Raw genomic sequence first — 25,582 nt, 5'->3', positions numbered from 1 at the left:
ATTCTGACCTAACCTAACCTACCCAACTTGACCTACCTACTTAACCTAACTTGCATTTAATAATGCATTACTTGCAGTTCTAGAGGTCATCAGGGTTATTTTTGTCATCTTCGACCTCTGAATCTGTCACAACATAGATGGTATCTAAATGAGTCGTTTGTGCTTAGCTTTTAGCAATATTTTCTGTTATTGATTTCTACCAAGGAAAATATTTATTATGATGTATTTTAATTTGTAAAATTAATATTTAATTTTCTAAAGCTATATTGTGTAGGTGTTCATTTAAAAGAATACTGGTCAGCTTATATTAGGTTAGGAGCTTTTGGACAAAGTAAATTTCATGTTGAATATCCACGTTTGTGTGATTCTGTAATCTTACCTATTCTGGAATTGAACTGAAATACCATACATAATGAGTTATGATGATGCTGGTTATTTTATGAATTAAAGTATTTGCATCTTCTTTTCTACTCAGTTTAGGTAGTTTTTACTGAAAACACTTGATTTTTATTACCATAGAATAAGGAGAGCACTGGAGGTTTAGGGTGGGGAATGTGCCTCTTGGTAAAGAAAAAGTGGTTTCCAATGGTCACACACCTCTTGAATGTGATGATGCCCCTGTACATGTCATGAGCCATAAATGGGGTATATGAGGATGCTGGGGTTGGCTTCCTGATCATATTTATTTTGTAGTTGTAGCTGAGTGACCCATCATATTCTTTGAACAGGCTTGATCACATTTTCTGTGACATTATATTTATTCAGGGTGATAGAGAACGAATATAAAAGCAGTAACTATATATTTTGTAATGTGTGTATTTGATGCATCATCGTACATCAGGCAACCTGATGTGCGCACAAATATTTGACTCAAATTGAAGAGGTTAAGAGGTCATGGAAACAAGTTGAGAAAGACCACATATCAAAAGGATGTGAAGAAATACAGTTTTCTATATAGGTGCATAAACACTTATGAGGGTGATGATTCCAAGTTCAAGTAATACATGAATTCAAACCAAAATATGATCAGTGGAAATCAGAGATATAGATTAAGTTGGAATCTGTACATGAATTTGAGGCTAGGTGTGATAAATAGAGTAGGAGATGGGACCCAACAAATGATACTCCTCTCTTGGAAAATACACATGGACATGTTTCCACCATCTATCTATATACCAAGGGGTTTTTCCTCCTTACAAAGGAAGTAGTCAAGTTGAAAGGCATGTACCCACTCCCACCCATGCCACTCCCAACCATCACCCTTTCCTCCTGCTTAGCTCTTTACAGATGATGGGTAAGTCCTATATCCTGTCCACTGCCCTGGGTATCAGAAGCAATGTAGCAAAACACAGTTCTTTAGGCCTTTATGGATTTGAAAAAGACTTATGACAGGGTGGATAGGAAGGCACTGTGGGAGGCTTTGGTAATACATGGGATTGGGGGAAAGCTGTTAACCACTTCACTCCAGGCCAAAATCTCGTGGGCAGCATTAGCTGCCAGACGTACGATGTTGCATCATAATACTCGCATTATAAAAAATAAAGTCACCACTGTATCGATCGTTCTCTCTTTCCCCCGTGAATTTTGATAACCATAGAAAATATGATGAAGCCAGTTTACAAAGTATGGGGGTCATGCAGGTACAACTATAATAAATATAATCAAGATGCTGATATGGCAGCCTCGCGCACCCACTTGCTCCTCATGACGCCTATGTAGGTGTCACCATATGGAAGGGGTTAAGGACAATAAAGTTTTTATGAGAGTGGTAGAACTTGTGTTAGAACTAGAAATGGAGACAGAGAGGGGTTTGAGACAAAGGTGGGAATGTTCCAGGGATGTCATGTTGCCATGGCTGTTCTATGTGTACATGGATCAGGTCGTGTGGGAGGTAAATGCAAGGGTAATGGGCAGGGGACTGGGGATAGTTAAAGCACATGGAGAAAAATGGGAAGTGGGCCACCTGTTGTTTGCTGATGATACTGCACTTGTGGCAGGGTCAGAGGGGGGATTAATGGAGTTAGTGACAGCACTTGGGAAGTTATGCAATAGGAGAAAGTTGAAGGTAAATGTGGGTAAAAGTAAGGTGGTGAGATGTACAAGGGGAGGGGATGGCAATAATTTCAAAGTAAGACTTAAAGAAAGAGGCTGGAAGAAGTGGATAGCTTTAGGTGTTTGGGGTCACATGTGGCTGGAAAGGGAGGGGTGGAGGTGCAGGTAATTTGTAGATTGAGAGAAGCAAGTCAGTGCCTCAGGGGATTACAAGTTATTTGGAAATTCGTTAACAAAAGTGAATAGTGAAAAAGATCTCGGCGTAATTATCAGTAACAATCTCAAATCATTCAAGCAGTGTATTTCAGCCTCTGAGAAAGTAAATAAGATTCTAGGACTGATTGTGCTATCTTTTGACTTCAAAAGTCCGTCACTCATGAACAAGCTATATAAATCATTAGTTCGTCCACATTTGGAATATACTGTTTCTGTATGGTCACCAAATCTCATTAAAGGCAATGACAGATTGGAAAAAGTACAACGGCGAGCCACAAAACTGATTCCAAATATCAAAAATAAATCATACGAAAATTGACAAAAACATATGAATTTGTTTTCCCTATAAAAGCGTATACTCAGAAGTGACTTGATACAGGTTTTTAAGATTCTAAAGGGAATTGACAACATCACATGTGATAAAATGTTCACACTGAATGAGAATCAGACAAGAAACAATGGTCTCAAATTGTCTGGAAATAGATTCAATTTGGAAGTTGGTAGAAACAACTTCGCCAACTGTGTAGTTAATGAATGGAATAAACTTTTTGCAGAGGCAGTGCAATGTAGTTCAGTTCAAAGCTTTAAGAATCATTTAGATAAACACCTAAGCAAGATGCTGTAATGATTATCATTTATTTTATGTTATTTGTTTTTGTTTTATCATTTGTCTGTTTGATTCTCATTTATTATTAGTTATATGTCAATTTATTATTATTTACTATTTACCTGTTTGTTTATTATTTAACTATACCTATGCATTTATTTATGTATTTTATTTGTTATTTACATTATTATCGTTTTTATTTATTCATTTATTATGATTTTTTTTTTTTTGCATCCGACCTAGATATGGACCAGAAAGTCTCCTGTCGGCATGCTCCACCTCTGTAATTCTTTGTAAAAAGTTTAATGAGAAATAGGCATGTGGTAATGCATGCAAAGAAGAGATTATACGAAGGGGTGATTGTGCCAACAACACTGTATGGGGCAGAGGCATAGAATTTAAGAGAGGCAGAGAGGAAATGTTTGAATGTATTTGAGATGAAATGTCTGAGAAGTAAACATGTATGATCCACCATCCACATGTGAGGAGCTAAGATGAGAGGGATGAAATGGTGTGGATGGGAGTGGAATGGGTGGGGATGAAATGAGTGAAGTTTTGGGTATATGCCTTTTGACTTTGCCCACTTCCCTGGTAAGGGGGAAAAAGCCCTTCTTGTATGTGTGTGTGTATATACATACATATATATATATATATATATATATATATATATATATATATATATATATATATATATATATATATATATATATATATAGAGAGAGAGAGAGAGAGAGAGAGATAGAATTTAATAGCAATTGATTAATTTGTTACTCGAATTTTCATTAGTTGAACCACCTCCAGGAACAAATTAAATTCAAGTAACAAGGTATCAATATATATATATATATATATATATATATTTATATATATATTTTTAAGGAAAATGTATATGCCTATTGCAGCTGAAAATATTTGCTGAATAGTCTGGTTAATTACTAATACTGTACTGTAATTACTAATCCTGTATTAGCTAAACATTTAGTTTCTAATTGATTCCAAGGAAAGTGTAAACAATATGCCTTGTACAGCTGAAAATATTGGCTTAATAGTTCAGTTAATTACTGATATTAGCAAAAAATTTAATCTCTAATTGATTGTTAATTCCAAGGAGGAGACAAGTAGGCTTAGTATTTTCCAATGAAATGTCATGATGATGGCTGCCAAGATAAGAATTGCATGACAAACTCGTGAAAGTTATGAGCAGTGAACAGATGTCTTGAATTTAGGAAGTGTCATATCTGGTGTCTGGGCATCTGTAAATGGATGCAAAGAGGAGATTGTGTGAAGAGGTGTTTGTGCTGACAACATTGTATGGGGCAGAGATTTAGAATTTAAGAGAGGCAGAGAGGAAAAGTTTAAATGTGAGATGAAATGTCTGAGAAGTGTGGTAGGAGTTACTAGGTTGGATTGAGTGAGAAACGAGGAGGTGGGAAGGAGAGTGGGAGTGGAAAAGGTGATAGATAAGGGTGATGAAAGATTATTGGGAAGGTTTGGACACGTGGAAGAATGAGTGATGGAGGATTAGTAAAAGAGATGTTGAAGGCAGAAGTGGAGGGAGTGAACATGAGGGGATGACCAAGGATGAATTGGATGGGGTGAAGGGGTTGTTAAGCAAGAGGGGAATGTCTCGTGAGGAAGGAAGGGAGAAGGCATGAGATAGGGATGAGTGGAGAGTGACCGTGTATAGATGATACTGTTATGCAAGTTAGGGAGGGGTAGGGGTTGTTTATGTATGAATGATATTTTGATGCAGCCTGAAGGGTTTCTCCCTATCTTCTCTTATTCTTCATGAGGGGATGGAGAGGGCAGGTCACCAATTAAGTGAAGAGGCCTTACTGTGGGTGTGCTGTGTCTTGTGTCTTGTGGCATTGTTTCTGACCCAGGGTGGTGGGCGGGATATGGGGATGGCCCGTAATCCATGAGGAGCTGATATGAGAAGGGGAATGGAGTGGAATGGGTGGGAGTAGGTACATGTCTTTGACTTGGCTACCTCCATTGTAAGGGGGAAAAGCTCATGGTATATAGATAGTCATGTGGTATTGGTGCATTGCTGAACTTCAGTTATACTTTGTGTGCTCATTTTATTTATCTATTTATTTATTATTATTATTATTTTTTTAAGAATTTCTATATTTCCATCCATTTTTTTTCTTCTTACATAATATTTCAATGGAGTCTGTATTTCAGGCATGAAGATCTGAAACAAATGCTGGATGGCAACAAAGATGGTTTGAAACTTGAGGCTATGAAGAGGATAATTGGGGTAAGCATATTCAAAAGTGAAATATAACAGTAGATGAAAGTTGTAATATAGTTCATCTAAGAATTTTTTTCCCAATTTTTTTTCTTTTAAATTGGTCTTATGGAATTTTTAGATATATATGTTCATAGACATAACTCAAAACATTGATTATCTTTTTACTCAGATGGTTGCTAAAGGAAGAGATGCATCTGACTTGTTTCCTGCTGTAGTGAAAAATGTGGTGAGCAATAATTTGGAAGTCAAGAAACTCGTCTATGTTTACCTTGTGCGGTATGCAGAGGAACAGCAAGACCTTGCTCTCTTATCCATTTCCACCTTTCAACGTGCCTTGAAGGTATGCAGCATGTTTGAGTATGGGTTGTATATATTGAGATTTCTGTTGTGTGGAATTACACAATTTAACATTATGCTTACACAGATTTCAGGAAGATTTGTATTTATATGTTTATATTTGTTCTAGTTTATTGATTTTATTTTTTATTACTATTATCTCTTTATCTCACCTCTTTATATATATATATATATATGTATATATATATGTATATATATATGTATATATATATATATATGTGTGTGTGTGTGTGTGTGTTAGGTAAGTGCTCAATCTCTTGGGATCATTGGGTGTGACAAAAGCTTCAGGACCTGACAAGATCTCAAACTGGATACTTAAGGATGTAGGGAACAACTAGCAGACAAGATTTGCAGTCATATTTAATGTTCATTGAAAGAATGCATTGTGCTGCCTTATTGGAAAAGGGCAAAAGTGGTGCCAGTTCACAAAGGTGGAAATGAGGAGACACCACTGAATTATATGCCTGTGTCACTAAGCAGCACAATATTGAAATCATGTGAAAGGATTGTGAAAGATTGATGGACCAAATATCTTGAAAATATGTGCATTCTGACAGTTTGGCTTTAGATCTGAAAGGTTATGTGTGTCAAACCTTTTAAGCTTTTACTTGAGAGTGATTGATGCACTGCAAGAGATAGAGTGGGTGAACTGTGTGCCCCTCAACCTTGAGAAGCCTTTGACAAAGTACCTCACAGTCAACTTATGTGGAAATTGGAGCGTGTTGAAGGATTGAGAGGAAACTACTAGAATGGATGAAAGATTTTTTGCAGGAAAGATACATGAGGAGAGTAGTAAAGGAAAAGATGTCAAGATGGAGAGCAGTAATGAGTGGAGTACTGCAAGGTTCATTACTGGCACCAATAATGTTTCTTGTCTATGTCAATGACATAATGGAAGGAACAACAAACTTTGCCAACATGTTTGCATATAAAGCAAAAATTATGAGAAGAGTGAAAAACAAGGACAGTTAACTGTTGTAAAAAGATCTCGACACTGTTTTTGCATATAGCCAAGAATGGGGAATGAATTTCAATACCAAAAAATATAAAGTGCTGGAAATGGGCAATGGTGGCAAAAAGCCATCCTCAAACTACTCCTTGGGAAGTGAATCCATTGCAAAAGCAAAAGAGGAGAAAGATTTGGGAGTGTTGATAAAAGACAACCTATCACCTGATACATATATCAGCAAAATTGTGGGAAATATGTACAGACTACTGCAGAAGATCAAATTGGCATTTCACAATATGGATGAAGAGATGATGAAAAAACTCATCAAAACCCTGATCCTTCCAAGACAGGATGTGTCAGTAGTATGGTTCCCACACAGAGTGGAGGATATAAGTAAAATTGAGAGAATACAAAGAACAGCAAACAAACAGGTCACCAGCCTATCAAATAAATCATATGAGGAGAAACAAAAGTACTGGGTCTGCGAATTTTGAAAGATCAAAACAAAAGAGGTGATATGATTACAGTATTCAGGTCACTGAAGGGGATAGATTGCATTGACAGAAGAGATCTCCTGATTAAAGAAGGTAGGGATTTAAGAGGGCATGGGAGCAAATTAAGAAATACCACATGTCTGAATGATGTGAAGAAATACAGTTTTCCAAATAGATGCATAAATACTTGGAATAGCTTAGGAAGTGATATAGCCCAAGCTCAAACAATACACAAGTTCAAATCTGAATATGATAATTGGAAATCAAGTATATAGATTAAGTTGGAACTGTACATGAATTTGAGGCTACATAGGAGATGGAGGTGGGACCCAACGAGCATTGCTCCTTTTCCTGTGTACTACAATTAGATAAACACACACACACACACTCAAATACCACAGGAATATGGAGGAAATGGGAAATCTTTCTTGACATTTACAACCTAGGAGTGAAGAAACATGTGCCAAAGACTAGAGAAAAGAAGCAAAAACAGGACTGGTTTAACAAAAAGTGTGAGATTGCGAAAAAGGCCAGGGATGTGGCTTGTAGAAAATGGAGGAAGAAAAGAAGCAGTAAAACAAAAGAAGCTTACAAACATGCTAGGAATGACTCTACAAGAATTTGTAGGGAGGAAGAAAGCAATTTTGAAAGAGGTGTAGTGGATAAATGCAAAGATGAACCAAAACTGCTTTACAGGTTTATGAATAATAAATTGAGACACAGAGAAGAAATCACCAAGTTAATCATAGACTTTGGGGTCTTTGAAGAGGCCTCAGTTCAGGCAGATATAATGAATGAAAGTTTCCAGTTGATCTTCACAAAAGAGCGCAATTTTTTGGAGAAAAGTGAGGGGAGCAAAAAACCAGGTTTAGCAGATGTGATTGTAGATGTGAGAGAAGTGCTCAATCTCCTAGGATCATTTGATGTGACAAAAGCTTCAGGACCTGATGGGATCTCAAACTGGATACTTAAAGGATATAGGGAACAACTAGTGGACAAGATCCACATTCTTATTACATGTTCATTGAAAGAAGGCATTGTGCCACTTGATTGGAAAAGGGGAAACGTGGTGCCAATTCACAAAGGTGGAAACAAGGAAACACCACTAGATTATTGGCCTGTATCACTAACCAGCCCATGTGAAAGGATTGTGAAAAATTGATGGACCAAATATCTTGAAAAGAAGAGCATTCTGAGAGACAGTTTGGCTTCAGATCTGGAAGGTTATGTGTGTCAAACCTTTTAAGCTTTAACTCAAGAGTGATGTGCTGCAAGAGAGAGAGGAGTGGGTGGATTGGGTGTACATTGACCTTGAAAAGGGATTTGATAAAGTACCTCACAGTCGACTTGTGTGGAAATTGGAGCATGTTGGAGGACTGAAAGTTGCACTACTGGAATGGATTAAAGACTTTTTGAAAGAAAGATTCATGAGGACAGTAGGAAAGGACAAAATGTCAAGATGGAGAGCAGTAATGAATGGAGTTCCACAAGGTTCATTGCTTGCACCAATAACGTTTCTTGATGAGTAAAAGCAGCAATGACTGCAACAGCTCTGTAGGGAAGAGGCCAAACGCAGAGTATGGGAGTCCAATATATTTTACGTTTTGCCCACTTCAGAAATAACATCGATGAAAAACATTTTACTCCTTATATAGCCCGAGCCTTGCTGGGAGAAACAAACACCATTTAAATGTTTGTTTCTCCCCGCAAGGCTCGGGCTATATAAGGAGTAAAATGTTTTTCATCGATGTTATTTCTGAAGAAGCCCTGCTGGGCGAAACGTAAATATATTGGACTCCCATACTCTGCGTTTGGCCTCTTCCCTACAGTAATGTTCCTTGTCTATGTCAATGACATAATGGAAGGAACAACAAGCTATGCCAACATGTTTACAGATGATGCAAAAATCATGAGAAGAATGAAAAATGAGGAGAATGTAGAATATTGCAAAAAGATCTAGATACTATTTTTGCTTGTAGCCAGGAATGGGAAATGAGTTCTAAACCAAAAAATGCAAAATACTACGAATGGGCAATAGCAGCAAAAGCCCATCCTTAAACAAGACATGAGTTCAAATCTAAATATGATAATTGGAAATCAAGGATATAGATTAAGTTGGAACCATACATGAATTTGAGTGTAGGTTTGTTAGAAATTAGGGAATAGGAGATGGGACCAAATGAGCATTTGTCCTTGTATACTACAATTAGGTAAATACACACACTATACAATCATTGCATTTCAAGAATCCATCCTCACAATCCATGGCAAGTGTGATATTGAATTACAGTAAATATCAAAGGATCAAACTTGGCCGTCATGAGCCTCAGTCGTCCATCTGATGAATCTGATGGACCCTGGATTGAGGCTTGTGATGGCCAGGTTTTATTTTTGAAAAGACTTCGTTGTTACAAGTGATTTGTTTCAAAATACAGTAAATATGTTGAATTTATTCAGTTTATTGGACAGGCATTCTCTCCTCCCCTTTTTTGGTCCATTAAATCAAGGGACGAGTGTATTATGTATGTGTATCTTGCTTGTTATAAAAAAAGTATGCTATCATTAAGTAAAGCACTTACTATGATAATAACATATAATTACCATGAAAATTAGTAAGATTTATTTTTATTTTTATTGAACAGGACCCAAACCAGCTGATTAGAGGGTCAGCATTGAGAGTGCTGTCCAGCATCCGAGTGCCTGTTATTGTGCCTATTATGATGTTGGCTATAAAGGATGCAGTATGTGACATGTCCCCATATGTGCGCAAAACAGCAGCACATGCCATTCCAAAATTATACAGGTACATAGAATGTACTTTTTTCAATGTTTTTCTGTGACCTCTGTTTAGGGAAATCATGAGCTAATATAGCATGTAAATTATAATAGGTAGTACAATTTATAGACATAACTATAGATATAACAAGGGCCTTTTCCCCCTAACAAGGGAGGTTGCCAAAGTCAAAAGGCATAAATTCACTCCCACCCATTTCATCCCCACACACTCCACTCCCATTCATCACCCCTGTGTCCCTCTTTTCTTGAATCCTCCTAGATGATGGGCCATCTCTGCATCTTGCCTATTGCCCTAGGTCAGAAACAATGCAGCAAGACATAGCACATCCATAGCAAAGCTGCTTCATTTAATCAGCAACCCCCTCCATCCCCTCATGCAGAAAAAGAGAAGTTGGGGAGAAATCCTTTTGGGCTGTGTCAAAAATATCCTTCACACATACTCCCTAACCCCCCATCCCCCATCCACTCCCATACATCACACCATCATCACAACTATTCTCCACTCACCCCTATCTTCTGTCTTGTCCCATCCTTCCTCAACAGATATCCTGCTCTTTCCCAAAGCCCCTGTTACTCCATCCATCTCATCCACGGTTTCCCCCTAATATTCACTCCATCCACCTCTGCCTTTCACACTTCTTTTACTAACCTTTCTTCACTATAGATGGATTAATTATTGATGTATGTCTAAACAAAGATGGAGCCTTAGAAACACAGGTGTACCATTATTCAAGCATGAGTGACCCTGAGTTCTATAGTGCTGACAGAAAACAAGGGTGCTGGTAATGAGGCATCATGTGTAATTTTATATATGTTTACATCTTGTCAAATTTACTGTTGCTTGATTTTTCAAGACAGCATATACGAGATCCAGTCTTATTACATGTTCAGTGAATGAAGGCATTGTGCTGCTTGATTGGAAAATGGTGGCAATTCACAAAAGTGGAAACAAGGAGACACTATTGAATTATAGGCCAGTATCACTAACCAGCACAATAGTGAAATTATGTGAAAGGATTGTGAAAGATCAATGGATCAAATACCTTAAAGAGATGAACATTCTGATGGTTTGGCTTAACCTCTTCACTCCGGGGCACATCGCACGTCTGGCAGCATTAGCTGTCTGACGTGCGATGTTGCGTCATGATAATCGCATTATAAAAAATAAAGACAGTGATGAAGCCAGTTTAGAGAGAATGGAGGTTACGTAGGTACGACTACAATAAATATAATCAGGACGCCGACGTCGGCATCATCGTGTACCCACTTGCTCCTCATGACGCCTACGTGTGCGGCCCCGTATGGAAGGGGTTAAGATCTGGAAGGTCATCTGTGTTGGACCTTTTAAATTTTTACTTGAGAGTGATTGATGCACTACAAGAGAAAGAGGGATGTGTAAACTGCATGTATCTTGACCTAGAGAAGGCATTTGATAAAGTACCTCACAGTCAACTTATGTGGAAATTGGAGCACATTGGAGGACTGAGTGGCAAGCTACTAGAATGGATGAAAGACTTTTTGAAGGAGAGATACATAGGGAGAGTAGTAAAGGATAAGATGTCAAGATAGAGAGCAGTAATGAGTGGAGTACCACAAGGTTCATTACTTGCAGCAATAATGTTTCTTGTCTATGTCAGTGACATGAATGAAGGAACAACAAGCTATGTCAATATGTTTTGCTGGTGACTCAAAAATTGTGAGAAGAGTGAAAAATGAGGAGGATGGTAGACTATTGTAAAAAGATCTAGATACTATTTTTGCATGTAGCCATAAATGGGAAATGAAGTTCAATACCAAGACATGTAAAGTATAAGTGGGCAATAGCAGCAAAAGGCAAAAGAGGAGAAAGACTTGGGAGTGTTGATAAAAAAAACCTGGAACCTGACAGACATATCAGCAAGATTGTGGGAGAGACATGCAGACTGCTGCAGAAGATTAAAGTGGTCTTCTACTATATGGATGGAGTGATAATGAAAAAACTCATCAAAACCCTGATCCATCCAAGACTGGAATATGTGTCCATAGTATGGTCTCTGCACAGAATGAAGGATATAAATAAGATTGAGAGAATACAAAAGGCAGCAAACAAACTGGTCCTCAGCCTAACAGATAAGCCATATGAAGAAAGACTAAAAGTACTAGGTCTGTTATCTTTAACCCCTTTCATATGGTGACACTTATGCAGGCGTCATGGGAAGCAAGTGGGTATATGAGGATGCCGGCGTCTTGATTATATTTTGTATGCTTGACTTTTTTCCTAAACACTGTGTTAGCTATCATCAAATCTCTTTCTAAACACATCTCCACCATTAATTCTCCACAATAAGTTTTGCCTAACACTCCAAACTTCCCAACCACTCTAATTGTTCATCCTGTACTCTAGCATTGAGATTCCTCCCAAAACTCTCTATGCACTCATTTCAATCCAAAAAAAACTCCCTTTCCTCTGCACTCTTCTTACTACCAGATCCCTATGCACTTACAAAAATCCACATCTCCCTTCTCAGTTTCACATTCATCCACCTTAACCTTAAAGAAACCTCCTTCCATTCCACCACACACTTTCCTATCTCTTCACTTACTAGTATAGCCACTCCTTCCCTCCCTTGTCTTCTCACTCCTGACACCCTCCCCACTATACTCCTAAATTCAGACTCACCCCTCCCTTCCAGCTTAGTTTCACTTGATGCCAACACATCAATCCTCCTTCTCACATACTATTTAGACATGCTGTTTACTGGGTAGCAGATGTTTTACTATTTTCTGACTGAAACAATACTTGTTTGTATTGGTAATAGCACAGAGTCATAAATGGGTATAAATACTGAGAGATTTGTTTGTTAAGCTATTCATAAAACATAAGTAATTTGAAAAATGTTAATGAATGTAATATTTGGTTTTAGTCTTGATCCAGAGCAGAAGGATGAACTGATGCAAGTGATTGAGAAGCTATTGTCAGATAAAACCACTCTAGTTGTTGGTTCTGCTGTCATGGCCTTTGAAGAAGTAAGTGGGTACCTATTTTTTCTTTTTCTTATCATGTGCAACAGCAGTATGATAATGATAATAATTTTGATCTTAGGTTTCATAAACTAGAAACCTGAAGCTCCACAATGGCAAGCAACAGTCCTTGGGTTCTTCCATAGACCTCTTTAGGAAGAAAAGTTGGGCAGTTGTCCACATTGTATTTTTTTTTCTAATGTTCACTGATGAGTAAAAGGGGAATAGTTGCTGTTTGTTAGTAAAAAAAAAAAAGTGGAGGAGATTGCCAAATCAATCAATCATTCCATTGCCCCGTGTCTCCCTTGCAGATGTGCAGAGTGTGGAAAGCAATGGTGGACAAAGTGAACTTGAGGGGATGACCAAGAGTGGATGGATGGGGTGAAAGAGGCTTTGAGGAAGAGGGAATGTCTGTTGAGGAGTGAAGGGAAAAGGCAGGGGATAGGTTTAAGTGGAGAAGGCTGTGTATGGATGATATTTTTATGTTGCCTGAAGGAAATTTTCCATGTATTCTATATTTTCTATATATGAGGGGATGAGGAGGGTAGGTTACTTTGCAAATGAAGCAGCCCTGCTGTGGATGTGCTGTTTTACTGCATTGCTTCTTACCCAGGCAGTGGTCAGGAGGTGGATGATCCCTCTTCCACAAGGAGCTAAGATGAGAAGGAAATAATGGGTGGTGGGTGAGAGTGGGTGTGTGCCTTGGTTGGCCTTTGGTATGTAGATAGATAATGTGTGTGTGTTGTGTTGTGTGATGGTTGTACCTCTAGTTCTTTATGTACTGGTTTGTGTTGTTGTTTTCATTCCTTAGAATGTCTGGCCAAGCAATCCCATCTCCCTGTGTGATTGTGTACAATGCAGTCTTCCATAATGTGTTGTATAGTATGGGGTGAGATGTTGCATTCTGGACAGTTATCTGTGATGCAGTCATCTAGCCTCTTCTGGTAGCTTAGAAAGGCTGGATGGTGGGCACATTGCAGCTTGGCCATGTGGACTCTGTCTTTTGAGGGGAGAGAGGATTCAGAGTGATAGATATCAGGGGGTCTGGCATGCAGCAGTTTGTTGTCTTTCAGTTTGTTGATGGAGCAGTGAGTGATATTATGGATATGCTTCTAAAGTCTGATATCTGATGGTTGTGGAGGAAGAGAACAGAATATTTGTGTGATATAGGTATTTGGGTGTTGTTTTGATGTTTTTTGGTGTGTGTGGGTGTGTTGTGTTTGTGGAGGCTTTGGCAAGTGTTTGTGTGACTCATGTCAAGTAATATCCATCTGAAACACCTTGGACCACATGGTATACACACATTCACCAACATTGCAAACTACATCTATTCACACAACACCACACCTGGCATCTGGAAATGTAGGGAAATCATCACCACCCCCAAACCCAACAAGGATCTAACAGTTCCAGCATCACACTGCCCAATTACACTTCTGTACCCCCTCCAAAGTCATAGAATGCCTCATACTACAACTTGTCACACCACATACTCCCCTTGCTGAATCACAACACAGTTTTAGACCACTACACTCCTCAAACACTCTTCTGATAAACATCATACAAAGAGTTTTCAATGACATCAACTCAGATAAGTCCTCACACAGAACACTTCTCAGAACACTTGACATTAGTAAAGCTTTTGATGCCATCTCCCATCACAATCTCACAAACAAAATATATAATACAAACATGCACAACAGTACCAAAAGATGGCTGCTAATTATCTGGTAGGTAGAAATGCCTTTGTGTCATATAATGGCCAATCATTGCACATCAGAAACTTCAAGAATGGAGTACCATAGGGCTCAATTCTATCCCCTACACTGTTTAATCCATACATGCACAATATGCCCACACCTGACATCTCAAAAATACAAATCTCTTCTTACGAAGCTGCGTAAATACTACAACCATACCTCAACACACTCAACACCTGGTTCACTACAAATAGACTCAAAATAGGCCCAACCAAATCTACAGCCACACTTCTCACCAATTGGACAGTGGAACACAAATACATACTATGCCTCTATATTAACAACACTCATACCATACACTGGTTTGTGTTGGAGAGTGAGGTGGAACCAAGAATGACATGTATAATATTTCATGCATGTGTGTGTTTGATTTTGAACATGTGGGGTATGTGTACAGGCCTGGGTTGGTTTTTTTGTCTCTGGCTAATAGGATCTTATATACAAAAAAGGGAATGGAGGAGAGGGAGATAGATTGAGATGAGTGGAAGGGTTCATGAATAGTGAGTTTATGACCAGGTATTTGCCTGTTGGGGCTGCTCCTCATTGTGGAGGTGGGGAGGGCAATCTGGGTTGTGAACTGGCACTGGTTTCGGGTTGATTGTAGGTCATTGATAGTCCATTTGGCCTAAATCCAATCATCTTCCACCTCCAGTGGCAGGTCCAGCACTGCAACTTCTGCATTGATTAATGAGAGGGTGTAAGTCTGGTTCACGTAGTTCATCAGTGGCAATAGCAATAGTATCAAATATATCTACTCATTGTACATCATTTGACACAGTTTTACTGTCTCTTTCTGCACTTAGGGTGTAATAAGGTAGATGTAGGTTTACTCCAGGTGATAGGTGGAGTTATGTAGACTTGTACTTAAGAGCATGTGTGTATTAGTATTTAAAGGATGATAGAGTTTCTAGAGGTTGAGTTTTTTCCCTTAATGAGGATGTAGTATACTGTATATTTGATTTGTATCTCTAATGACTGATGAATTTTTAAATTTTCACACCAGGTCTGCCCAGAACGGATTGACTTAATTCATAAGAATTACCGAAAACTGTGCAACTTGTTAGTGGATGTGGAGGAATGGGGTCAAGTTATCATTATCAACATGTTGACACGATATGCACGAACACAGTTCATCGACCCAAATGCTGGAGTAAGTATTTATATTGATTCATTTGTTTGTTGAGGCACATGATAAGGTTAGGAAAATTCAAGAGTTAATGAACTGCAGCTTCTAAATGTTTGCAGGTTAGGTGTAATTGTAGATTAATGAAGTTGAAACAGTTGCATAGATTTTTTCAATGGTTGCTGGTGGTGTATGGCAACTGGTATATCAACATGTGTCTGTATAGTATAGTGTGAGATAGAATTATGATTTGTATAGGTATGCAGTTCAGTTTAGTACTATAGTTGTGAAATTTTTTGTGTTTGAGATTACACACATACCATTCCATATGAATCTGTATCAGGTTCATGTGACCACATCTGTTCCAATAAGTATGAAATATGCTATGACAAGTTTATTGTATAGAAGCATTAAGTTTATTGTGTATTATTCATTGTAAAAACATATTTTGTAGTGTTGTATATACAGGGACTCAACAAAACTATTGAATGTTTTAATATCGATACATATATCCTGTATGAGAGTGGCAGTTGCCAACAAGTCTATAGAAATAAACACCATGTGATGAGGATGGAGCCTTTATTAGTATGTTTCATATGTTACAACTTTTTCATGCACTTGAATAAGCTTTAACAAGTGAAACATCATACTAATAAAGGCTCCATCCTCACATGATGTTTTTTGATAGACAGTATATCCTCAAGTAATAGTATATATATATATTTATTTATTTATTTATTTATTTATTTATTTTTTTGTATACTGAAATGAGGGGGTTGACTCATTCATATGCACTGTTTTCAAAGGGACGAAATTCATGATTGGAATGAGTTAAAAATAAACTGTTAAGAACCAATTTACTATAAAGAATAATACATACATACATACATACATACATATACCAAGGCTTTTTCCCCCTTTCAAGGGAGGTAGCCAAAAAGGGAAAGGCATAAAAACACTCCCACCCATTTCATCCCTAAATACACTCCACATCCCTCCCACCTTTCCTTCTCATCTGAGCACCTCCTGGATGACGGGTCATCCCTGCACCTTGCCCACCGCCCTGGGTCAGAAGCAGTGTCGCAAGACACAGCACATCCACAGCAAGGCTGCTTCATTTAATCGGCGACCCCCCCTCTCCGTCCCCCCTTGCATATAAGGAGAGGACGGGGAGAAATCCCTTCGGGCTGCGTCAAAATTTGCTCACACATACTACCTCACCCCCCCCCCCCCCGCCCATTCCTCCTCATGCAATCACAACATCATCCATATACAACCATTCTCCACTCACCTCTGTCTTCCGTCCTCTCCCTTCCCTCCTCAACAGACATTCCCCTCTTCCCCAAAGCCCCCTTCACCCCATCCATCCACCTCATCCTAGGACGTCCCCTCATGTTCACTCCCTCCACATCTGCCTTCCATACCTCTTTTACTAGTCTTTCTTCACTCATTCTTTCCATGTGTCCAAACCATCCTAATACTCTATCATCAACCCTATCTCCCAGCTCCTTTTCCACCCCTGTTCTCCTCCTCATCTCCTCATTTCTCACTCTATCCAGCCTAGTAACCCCCACCATACTTCTCAGACACCTCATCTCAAACACATTCAAACTCCTTCTCTCTTCCTCTCTTATGTTCCACGTTTCTGCCCCATACAGTGCTGTTGGCACAATCACTCCTTCATACAGTCTCCTCTTAGCATCCATTCCTAAATGTCTATTCCTCATTACACTCTTTAATCCACCAAGGCATTTACTCACTTCTCTCAATCTACATTCTACCTCCACCTTCACTCCACCTTTTCCTGCTACACTTGCACCCAAGTATCTAAAACTATCCACTTCCTCCAGTCGCTCTCCCTTAATGTTCACTTCCAGTCTACTGCCACTTTCACCCCTTGTACATCTCATCACCTTACTTTTACCCACATTAATCTTTAGCTTTCTTCTATCACATACTATCCCAAACTCTGCCACCAGATTCCTCAATCCCTCCACCGATCCTGCCACAAGCGCAGTGTCGTCCGCTAACAACAGCTGGCTCACCTCCCACTTTTCTCCATTTTCTTTAACCATCTCTAATCCCTGACCCACTACCCTTGCATTCACCTCTCGCACCACCCCATCCATGTATAAGTTAAGGAGCCAGGGCGACATAACGCATCCTTGACGAAGTCCCACCTTTACCTCAAACCACTCACTCTCTCCATTTCCAATCCTGACACAAGCTCTACCACTCTCATAAAAACTCTTGACAGCTCCCAAAAGCTTTCCTCCTATCCCATAAATCTGCATAACCTACTGCATAAAGAATAATGAAAAACAAAAACAAACAAAAAATGATTGATTATTTGTTTAAAAACAATAGTGTTCATTGCACTGAAAATACAGGGTTTGAGCTAGGAGTCTAGGTTCAGCTCATCCCAAACCAGACCCCTATAGTAGTTCAAACTTTGTGCACTCAGAGGTATGGAGACTTGTTTTGTAGACCAGATTTACTATACCAGTGACCCATTTCTTCATATTAACTTACATATACCAAAGGTTTTTTCCCCCCCCTTATAAGGGAGGTTAAATATACAGCCTATTTCTGTAGTTTATCCATAAATAGATACTTGAAAGTTGAAACAATCATCATCAACACATCATGGTACATTGGTAAACAAATGGGTTACACATGTAAAAACTGAAGGTTAACATATAGTTTAGGTTTAGAATATTATGTTTCATTCTTTGTTACATGGACAAATAGTCCAATAAGTTAACCCATTCCTTACTGAAGGGGTGCCATAGAGATGGATGAAATAGATTGGGAACAATCAAATTAAAAGGATGATTACCCTCATAGGTATGAAAGGGGTTGAGGTAGATTTAACTCCATCCACACCAGAAGGGTGTCATGTAAATGAAATAGCCTGGTGGCAGCCATAGTAACTGAATGACTACTACCTGATGTGGAAGGGGTTAATTGAAATAATTGTGGTCTGTTCCTTACTGAAGGGGTGCCATGGAAATGAATGAAGTAGTTTAGCAGTAACTAGGCTAAGAGGGAAAGCACCCCTAGGTATGGGAGGGATTTGTAAGGTTAGACAAAAAACTAATGAAGTTAAATTACTCTGAAGGATGGTTTTGAGGAAGACGAGAAGGAGCGTCCTTTCTATGATGACGAGGAAGAACAGGAGACCCGAAATGAACCAAAACGACGGCAAATGGATCCTGACCACCGCCTCCTGTTACGTAACACAAAACCTCTACTGCAGAGCAGAAATGCTGCTGTAAGTTATATACGGCTCTTGTTCTCAGAAGTGTAACAATGACATTTCTTTAATACTTTGGAGATTTTCCTTCATTAAAATCCTTTTAATACTGTTGTTAATTTGCACATTTGTTTTGGTTGCTAACAGGTAGATTTATTCTGCCAAGTAAGACCTGTAGTGCAGCAAAAGAGTTATAATTTCATTCTTATGTATGCATGCATGTATTTATCTAGTGGCAGGAAAGGGAGGAGTGGGGGTGGAGGTAGAATGTAGATTGAGAGGAGCAAGTAAATGCCTTGGGGGAATAAAAAGTGTAATAAGAAATAGACATTTGGGAATAGATGCTAAGAGGAGATTGTATGAAGGAGTGATTGTGCCGACAGCACTACGGGGCAGAAACATGGAACATAATGGAGGAAGAGAGAAGTTTGAATGTATTTTGAGATGAAATGCCTGAGGAGTATGATAGGGGTTACTAGGCTGGATAGAGTGAGAAATGAGGATGTGAGGAGAAGAACAGGGGTGGAAAGGAAGTTGGGAGATAGGGTTGATGAAAGAGTATTGGGATGGTTTGGACACATGGAAAGAATGAGTGAAGAAAGACTAGTAAAAGGGGTGTGGAAGGCACAGGTTGAAGGAATGAACATGAGGGGTTGACCTGGGATGAGATGGATGGATAGGGTGAAAGGGGCATTGGGAAAAAGGGGAATGTCTGTTGAGGAAGGACAGGAGAGGACAGAAGATAGGGGTGAAAGGAGATGGTTGTGTATGGATGATTCTGTGATGCATGAGGTGGAGTGGGTGGGGGATGGGGGTGAGGGAGTATATATAAGAAAAAAATTGATGCAGCCCAAAGGGATTTCTTCCCGTCTTCTCCTTTTCTGCATGAGGGAATGGAGAGGGGGGTTCTCTCTCTCTCTCACTCTCTCTCTCACTCTCTCTCTCTCTCTCTCTCTCTCACTCTCACTCTCTCTCACTCTCTCTCTCACTCTCTCTCTCTCTCTCACTCTCTCTCTCTCTCTCTCTCTCTCTCTCTCACTCTCACTCTCTCTCACTCTCTCTCTCTCCTCTCCTCTCCTCTCCTCTCTCTCTCTTCTCTCTTTCTCTCCATCTCTTTCTTCTTTCTTTCTTTCTTTCTTTCTTTCTTTTTTTGTGTGCATGTTGTTTATATAGCTTTTCTCTTTACATATTGACAGGTGGTTTTGGCAGTAGCCCAGCTTTACCAGCATGTTGCCCCACGTAATGAGGTCTCTCTGGTGGCCAAGGCCCTTATCCGCCTTCTGAGATGTCACCGTGAGATTCAGGCTGTTGTTCTCACCAATATTGCTTCAATGTCTACAAAGAAGAAGGTAAAAGGGGTGTTGAAAGGATGATTAAAATTAGATTGAAATTTTTTTTAGGAAAATGTTGGAAGAATGGAGAGGTTAAAAATTTCTTGGCTTAATTTAGGATACTAGGGCAAATCCTGCTGAAGAAGTTATTTTAGGTTCTGGACATAGAGCAAGAAGAAAAATTATATAAGAAAAAAAAAATGGACAGGTTTGTGCAGCAGAACATATGGGCAGCTTAAAGAAATAATTGTGGAAGAACCAGGCATCTCAAGTGCATATATTGTTAAAAGGTACATAGAACATTCATATATAAAAGTGAAATCAGAGGCAGAGGTGAGATATTAAACAGGATTGATATGGATTGATGAACTTACAGTAACATGGCCAAGTATAGCCTGTCAATATTACATTTTAAACATATACATTATGCCCTCAAAAGGTAGGTGTCTGTGTCAAATCTCACACCCACTTCTTACATATTAAAACCCATTTTACACCCTTCTCATCTCAGCACCTTACAGATGAAGAGTCATCTCTGACCACTACTGCATTGTTGGATATGTTATTAGATTGATACAAAAACAGAATAGAGGAACAAATGGATGGTGTAATTTGGAAGGATAATGTGCCTGGAAGGAATGAAAATGGTGAAAAAGGCTGGAGATGTGTATTGGAAGTATTGGTGATTGCTAATACCATGTTTAAAAAGACATACATGAGTATACTCATATTGGGGTATTGACTGCATGGTTATATGCAGTCATTACTTTAGGGACTTTTTGGGGAGCATCCATGTAGACCAAAGCCATGTATCTTTGTTAGAGAAAAGTATTTTCTTATAGAAGAATTGTGATTTTTTTCTGCGGTTGCCATTGTTATCCCTCCTTTTTATTGCATCCTTGAATCATTCCTTTACCACTGCTAAGTCTCCATTTCTTCCTTTTCCTACCCAGGGACTTATGACAGGTATATGTAGACCTACCCATGGTGGTCTGCAAGATGGACAGTGAAACTGCCTATTTTCAAAATTCTTCAACCTCCATGGTGTGCAGGCCCAAGGGGCTGACATTTGGTTTCTGGATTCAGTCCAAGATCCCTGTCTTTCAACTCCAACTTTATACCTTACACATTTTCAAACAAGGAGAACAAACAACTGATGACTACTTTCCACTCCCAACCATTTTCAGTTGGGGATGTAAAAATGACCCTACGCAAATATAACACAGCCAGTAGTAGAAATTTCTACCCAGAGATATTTATGGGAGGACCTGAAGGGCGCAGAAAGCCACTATGATGCTGTGGATTTTCTGTCTAGTAAAACTCTAGGTAACAATTAATTCCAATGTCACTGTGGTGGTTATTGAGGGGGATGGGGTGTCACCATTATGCCTTCATACACATTGTAGATGGCAAATAGATAGGTTGGAGTGAGGGTATTAGTAATCCCACTTTTCTGTATCTGTCTACTCAGAAGAATGGAGGGAAAAGGGGGTCTGTGAATAAGACTAACTGGAATCTTAGTAATTGGATCATCCAGTGTGGATGTGAGATGGATGAGAGCAAAATAGAGGAGATAGTATGTTTGAGAGAAAAAAGATGTGTGTGGTAGTATTTAGTGAAACAAAACAACATTAAAGGTGAATTTGAGTTTTGGGAGTGTGATAGGTAGTGAGAGTGGCAAGAGGGTGAAAGGGGGAGAACAAGTGGCAGAGTTAAGTGATGAGATGGGTGTGTATGTGATTGAGTAGAAGGAAGTGTCACCAAGTCTTGCATGGGTGAAGATTACATACATATACCAAAGGCTTTTTTCCCCCTTACATGGGAGGTAGCCAAACACGGGAGGTAGATAAGATTCGAATATATGGGTATTTGTAAGTACATAAGGCTTTGGTAGTAAGAAAGGTGAGGAAAGAGAAGCATTTTGTGATTGCTTGAATTGGTGTAGGCAGACTTTTCAGAGGAATTTAAAAGAAGTTGTGTTGAGGAATCAATCAGTTGTTGCTTTTGAGTTTTGCTGACTGAAATCCTGCAACTCCACAGCAGTTAGCAATGCTCCTTGGGACTACTCAAGGATCTTTCAGGGAAAAAACTTTGAACAGATGCCTATGTTGTATTAATTTCTGTATTATTGATTGGAAATAGAAGAAGGGGAGCTATTTCTGGGTTGCTGGGTATCAGTTCTGTGACTTCTTGAAGGTAGAGAAAATACTAAGTTAATAAAAAGAGATCTTAAGCTCAGTCTATAGAAAAGTGTCTACCCCTTGGTGTTACACCTGCATGTGGAAGTGGTGAAGTTGACAGGGTTTGAATATAGGCACAAGGGACCATCTTCCGGGTAGGACCCCCTCATGCTGGTACCTGTGGTCAGTTTCTTAAGGGATCTAAATACTAGAGAAAATGAACCAGTGGATAGAGTAGTAGGTAGGCATGGTGTGCCAAGAATGAAGAAAGTGAAAAGATGGAGATATGTATTGAAAGGTAAAAGATGTTATCATGCAGTAGTGATTGGTAGCATGCAGCCAATGTTTTAGGAACAGGGTGCCCCGATTGACCTGAGATGTACATCATTTGTCTGTGGTAGAGTAAAATCTCTTTTCATAGAGGAATTATGCTACTTTTACACTACAGCTGTGCCTCCATTATGCTGTTCCCTTAGAATTATTGTTAAATCACTTCTGTGACTACCTTTTCTTGTACCCTGTACATACATACACCAAAGGATTTTTCCCTCTTACAAAGGAGGTAGGAAAAAAAAAAAAAAGGTGGGAAGGGGGGGGGGTCATAAAATTCACTCCCACCCATTCCATCCCCACATACTCCACTCCCATTCACCCTCCTCCCTCCCTCTCATCTTGGCTCCTCCTGTAGTAAAGAAGAAAAGAATTCTGCCACCATGATTCCCATGTATTTACCTAATACATGTATACAGGAAAAGAGTAACGCTCATTGGGTCCTGTCTCCTATTCTCTAATTTTCTAACATACCTAGACTCAAATTCATGTACAGTTCCAACTTAATCTATATCTTTGATTTCCAATTATCATATTTAGATTTGAACTCATGTATTGTTTGAGCTTGGGCTATATCACCTTCTAAGCTATTCCACATATTTATACATCTATATGGAAAACTGTATTTCTTCACATCCTTTCAACATGTGGTCTTTCTTAATTTACTTCCATGACCTCTTAAAGCCCTCCCATTTTTAATCAGATCTCTTCTAACAATGCAATCTATCCCCTTTAGAAGGTGACTAAGTGGGATATAGTGATGGGACTAGGGATCCTGCTTTCTGTATTTTCATCATATGAGAAGTGAAGGCATAAGAAGGTCTAAGAGGAGAACTCCAACCAGAACCCAGAAAATTAGGTCATTAGATGTGCATGGTTGTGGTACAAATGCGAGTAAAAGGGAAGAGGTTAGCACCATGTGAGATGAAAGATGGATATATTCATGCTTAGTGAAACTAAGTTGAAAGGGAGGGATGATTTTGAGTTTGGGAGTATGGTTGGGAGAATGCCAGGAATAATGAAGGGATGAGGGAGGAAAGGAATGACTCTATTGGTAAGTAATGAGATATGAAGGCCCTTATGGAGTTGGAAAAGGTTTATGACAGGGTAGACAGAAAGGCAGTATATGGGATTGTGGGCACTCAAGAGTTTTTGCAAGAGTAGTAGAGCCTGTGTTAGAATTAGAAATAGAGAGAGCAAGTGGTTTGAGGTATAGGTGGGACTGCAACAGGGATGTTGTATTGTAATGGCTGTTCAATGTGTATGTGGATGAAGTGGTGTGAGAGGTAAAAGAGATGGTTAATGAAAAATGGAGAAAAGTGCAAGGTGATCCAGTTGTTGTTTGCTGATGACACTGCTTATATCAGGGTCAGAGGAGGGATTAAGGAAGTTAGTGACAGAGTTTGGGAGAAAGTTGAAGGTAGATGTGGGTAAAAATAAGGTGATGGTATAAGAGGAGAGGATGGCAGTAAGGCTGGAGGAAGTGGATAGTTTTAGGTATTTTGGTTCACATGTAGCAGGAAAGGGGAGAGTGCTGGTGGAATTAAATTGTAGACTGAGAGAAGCAAATAAATGCCTTGGAGGGTTAAAATGTGTCATAAGAAATTGGTATTTGGAAATGGATGCAAAGAGGAGACTATATGAAAGGGTGATTGTACTGATGGCACTTTATGGGGCAGAGACTTGGAATTTAAGAGAGGCATAGCGGAAAAATTCAAATGAATTTGAGATGAAATATCTGAGAAGTATGGTAGGGATTACAAGGTTGGATAAAATGAAAAATGAGATAAAGAGGAGAGCTGGGGTGGGAAAGGGAAGAGTATTGGGATAATGGTGGAAAAAGAGAGTCACGGGTCGCGTTCTGAGTTTATTCATATAGTCTCCTCTTTGCAACATTCCTATGAAGAAGCTACAAGCAAAACCGGTCAGGAATAAACTCGGAACGAGACCTGTGACTCTCTTTTTCCACCTTTTTCAACTTGTCACAATGTCTCAACAGTATTGGGATAGTTTGGACACAGGAAGTGGGAAAAATTAGTTAAGATGGTGTGGAAACCAGAGGTGAAGGGAATGAACTTGAGGGGATGACCGAGGATGAGATGGACGGATGGGGTGAAATGGGTGTTGAGCAAGAGGGGAATATCTGTTCAGCAAGGAAGGGAAAAGGCAGGGGATAGGGGTGAGAGGAGAATGTCTGTGTATGGATGATACTGTAATACAAGGGGTGGGTGGGTAAGGAGTGGTTATGTATGAGTGATATTATGACACAGCCTGAAGGGATTTCTTCCCATCTTTTTCTGCATGAGGGGTAGGGGGGGGGGTCACTGATTAAGTGAAGTGGCCTTACTGGGGATGTGCTGTGTCTCTGGCCTAGAACAGTTGGTTGGGATATAGGGAAGACCCATCATTCATGAGGAACTAAGATGAGAGGGAAGAAATGGTGGTGGATGGGAGTGGGTATATGCCTTTTGACTTTGCTACCTCCCTTGTAAAGGGGAAAAAGCCCTTGGTATATAGTTCCAACTTAATCTATATCCTTAATTTCCAATTATCATACTAAGATTTTAGTTCATATATTGTTTGAGCTTGGGTTATATCACCATCTAAGCTATTCCAAGTATTTATACATGTATAGGGAAAACTGTATTTCTTCACATCCATTAGACATGTTGTCTCTCATAATTTATTCCCATGACCCTGAGACACTTTAATCAAGTGATCTCTTCTGTCGGTGCTATCAATCCTCCTTAGGGACCTGAGTACTTTAATCATATCACATCTTTTTCTTTGATCTTTCAAAGCTAACAAACCCAGTGCTTTTAGTCCTTCCTTATATGGTTTATCTGCCAGGCTGGGAACCAGTTTGTTTGCTGC

General features: G+C 39.2%; 1 protein-coding gene across 3 annotated transcripts in view; it reads left to right on the top strand.

Annotated features, from left to right (window-relative positions):
* rb (adaptor related protein complex 3 subunit ruby) overlaps nucleotides 1-25,582 on the top strand; it is a 77,722-nt gene that overhangs the window by 1,234 nt on the left and 50,906 nt on the right. For all 3 annotated transcript variants that reach the window (XM_076183481.1, XM_076183482.1, XM_076183483.1), the window contains exons 2-8: nucleotides 5,063-5,138; nucleotides 5,302-5,472; nucleotides 9,575-9,735; nucleotides 12,632-12,734; nucleotides 15,492-15,638; nucleotides 18,733-18,885; nucleotides 20,064-20,216. In XM_076183481.1, coding sequence (XP_076039596.1) covers nucleotides 5,063-5,138; nucleotides 5,302-5,472; nucleotides 9,575-9,735; nucleotides 12,632-12,734; nucleotides 15,492-15,638; nucleotides 18,733-18,885; nucleotides 20,064-20,216 — 964 coding nt within the window. The remainder of the gene's footprint in view (nucleotides 1-5,062; nucleotides 5,139-5,301; nucleotides 5,473-9,574; nucleotides 9,736-12,631; nucleotides 12,735-15,491; nucleotides 15,639-18,732; nucleotides 18,886-20,063; nucleotides 20,217-25,582) is intronic.

The sequence above is a fragment of the Oratosquilla oratoria genome, chromosome 4 (genome assembly GCF_046742065.1).
Source record: "Oratosquilla oratoria isolate Oo_2021 chromosome 4, ASM4674206v1, whole genome shotgun sequence".
Taxonomy (NCBI): Eukaryota; Metazoa; Arthropoda; class Malacostraca; order Stomatopoda; family Squillidae; genus Oratosquilla; species Oratosquilla oratoria.
Note: the sequence above shows the minus strand (reverse complement) of the source record. Positions and strands in the feature narration are given on the sequence as shown.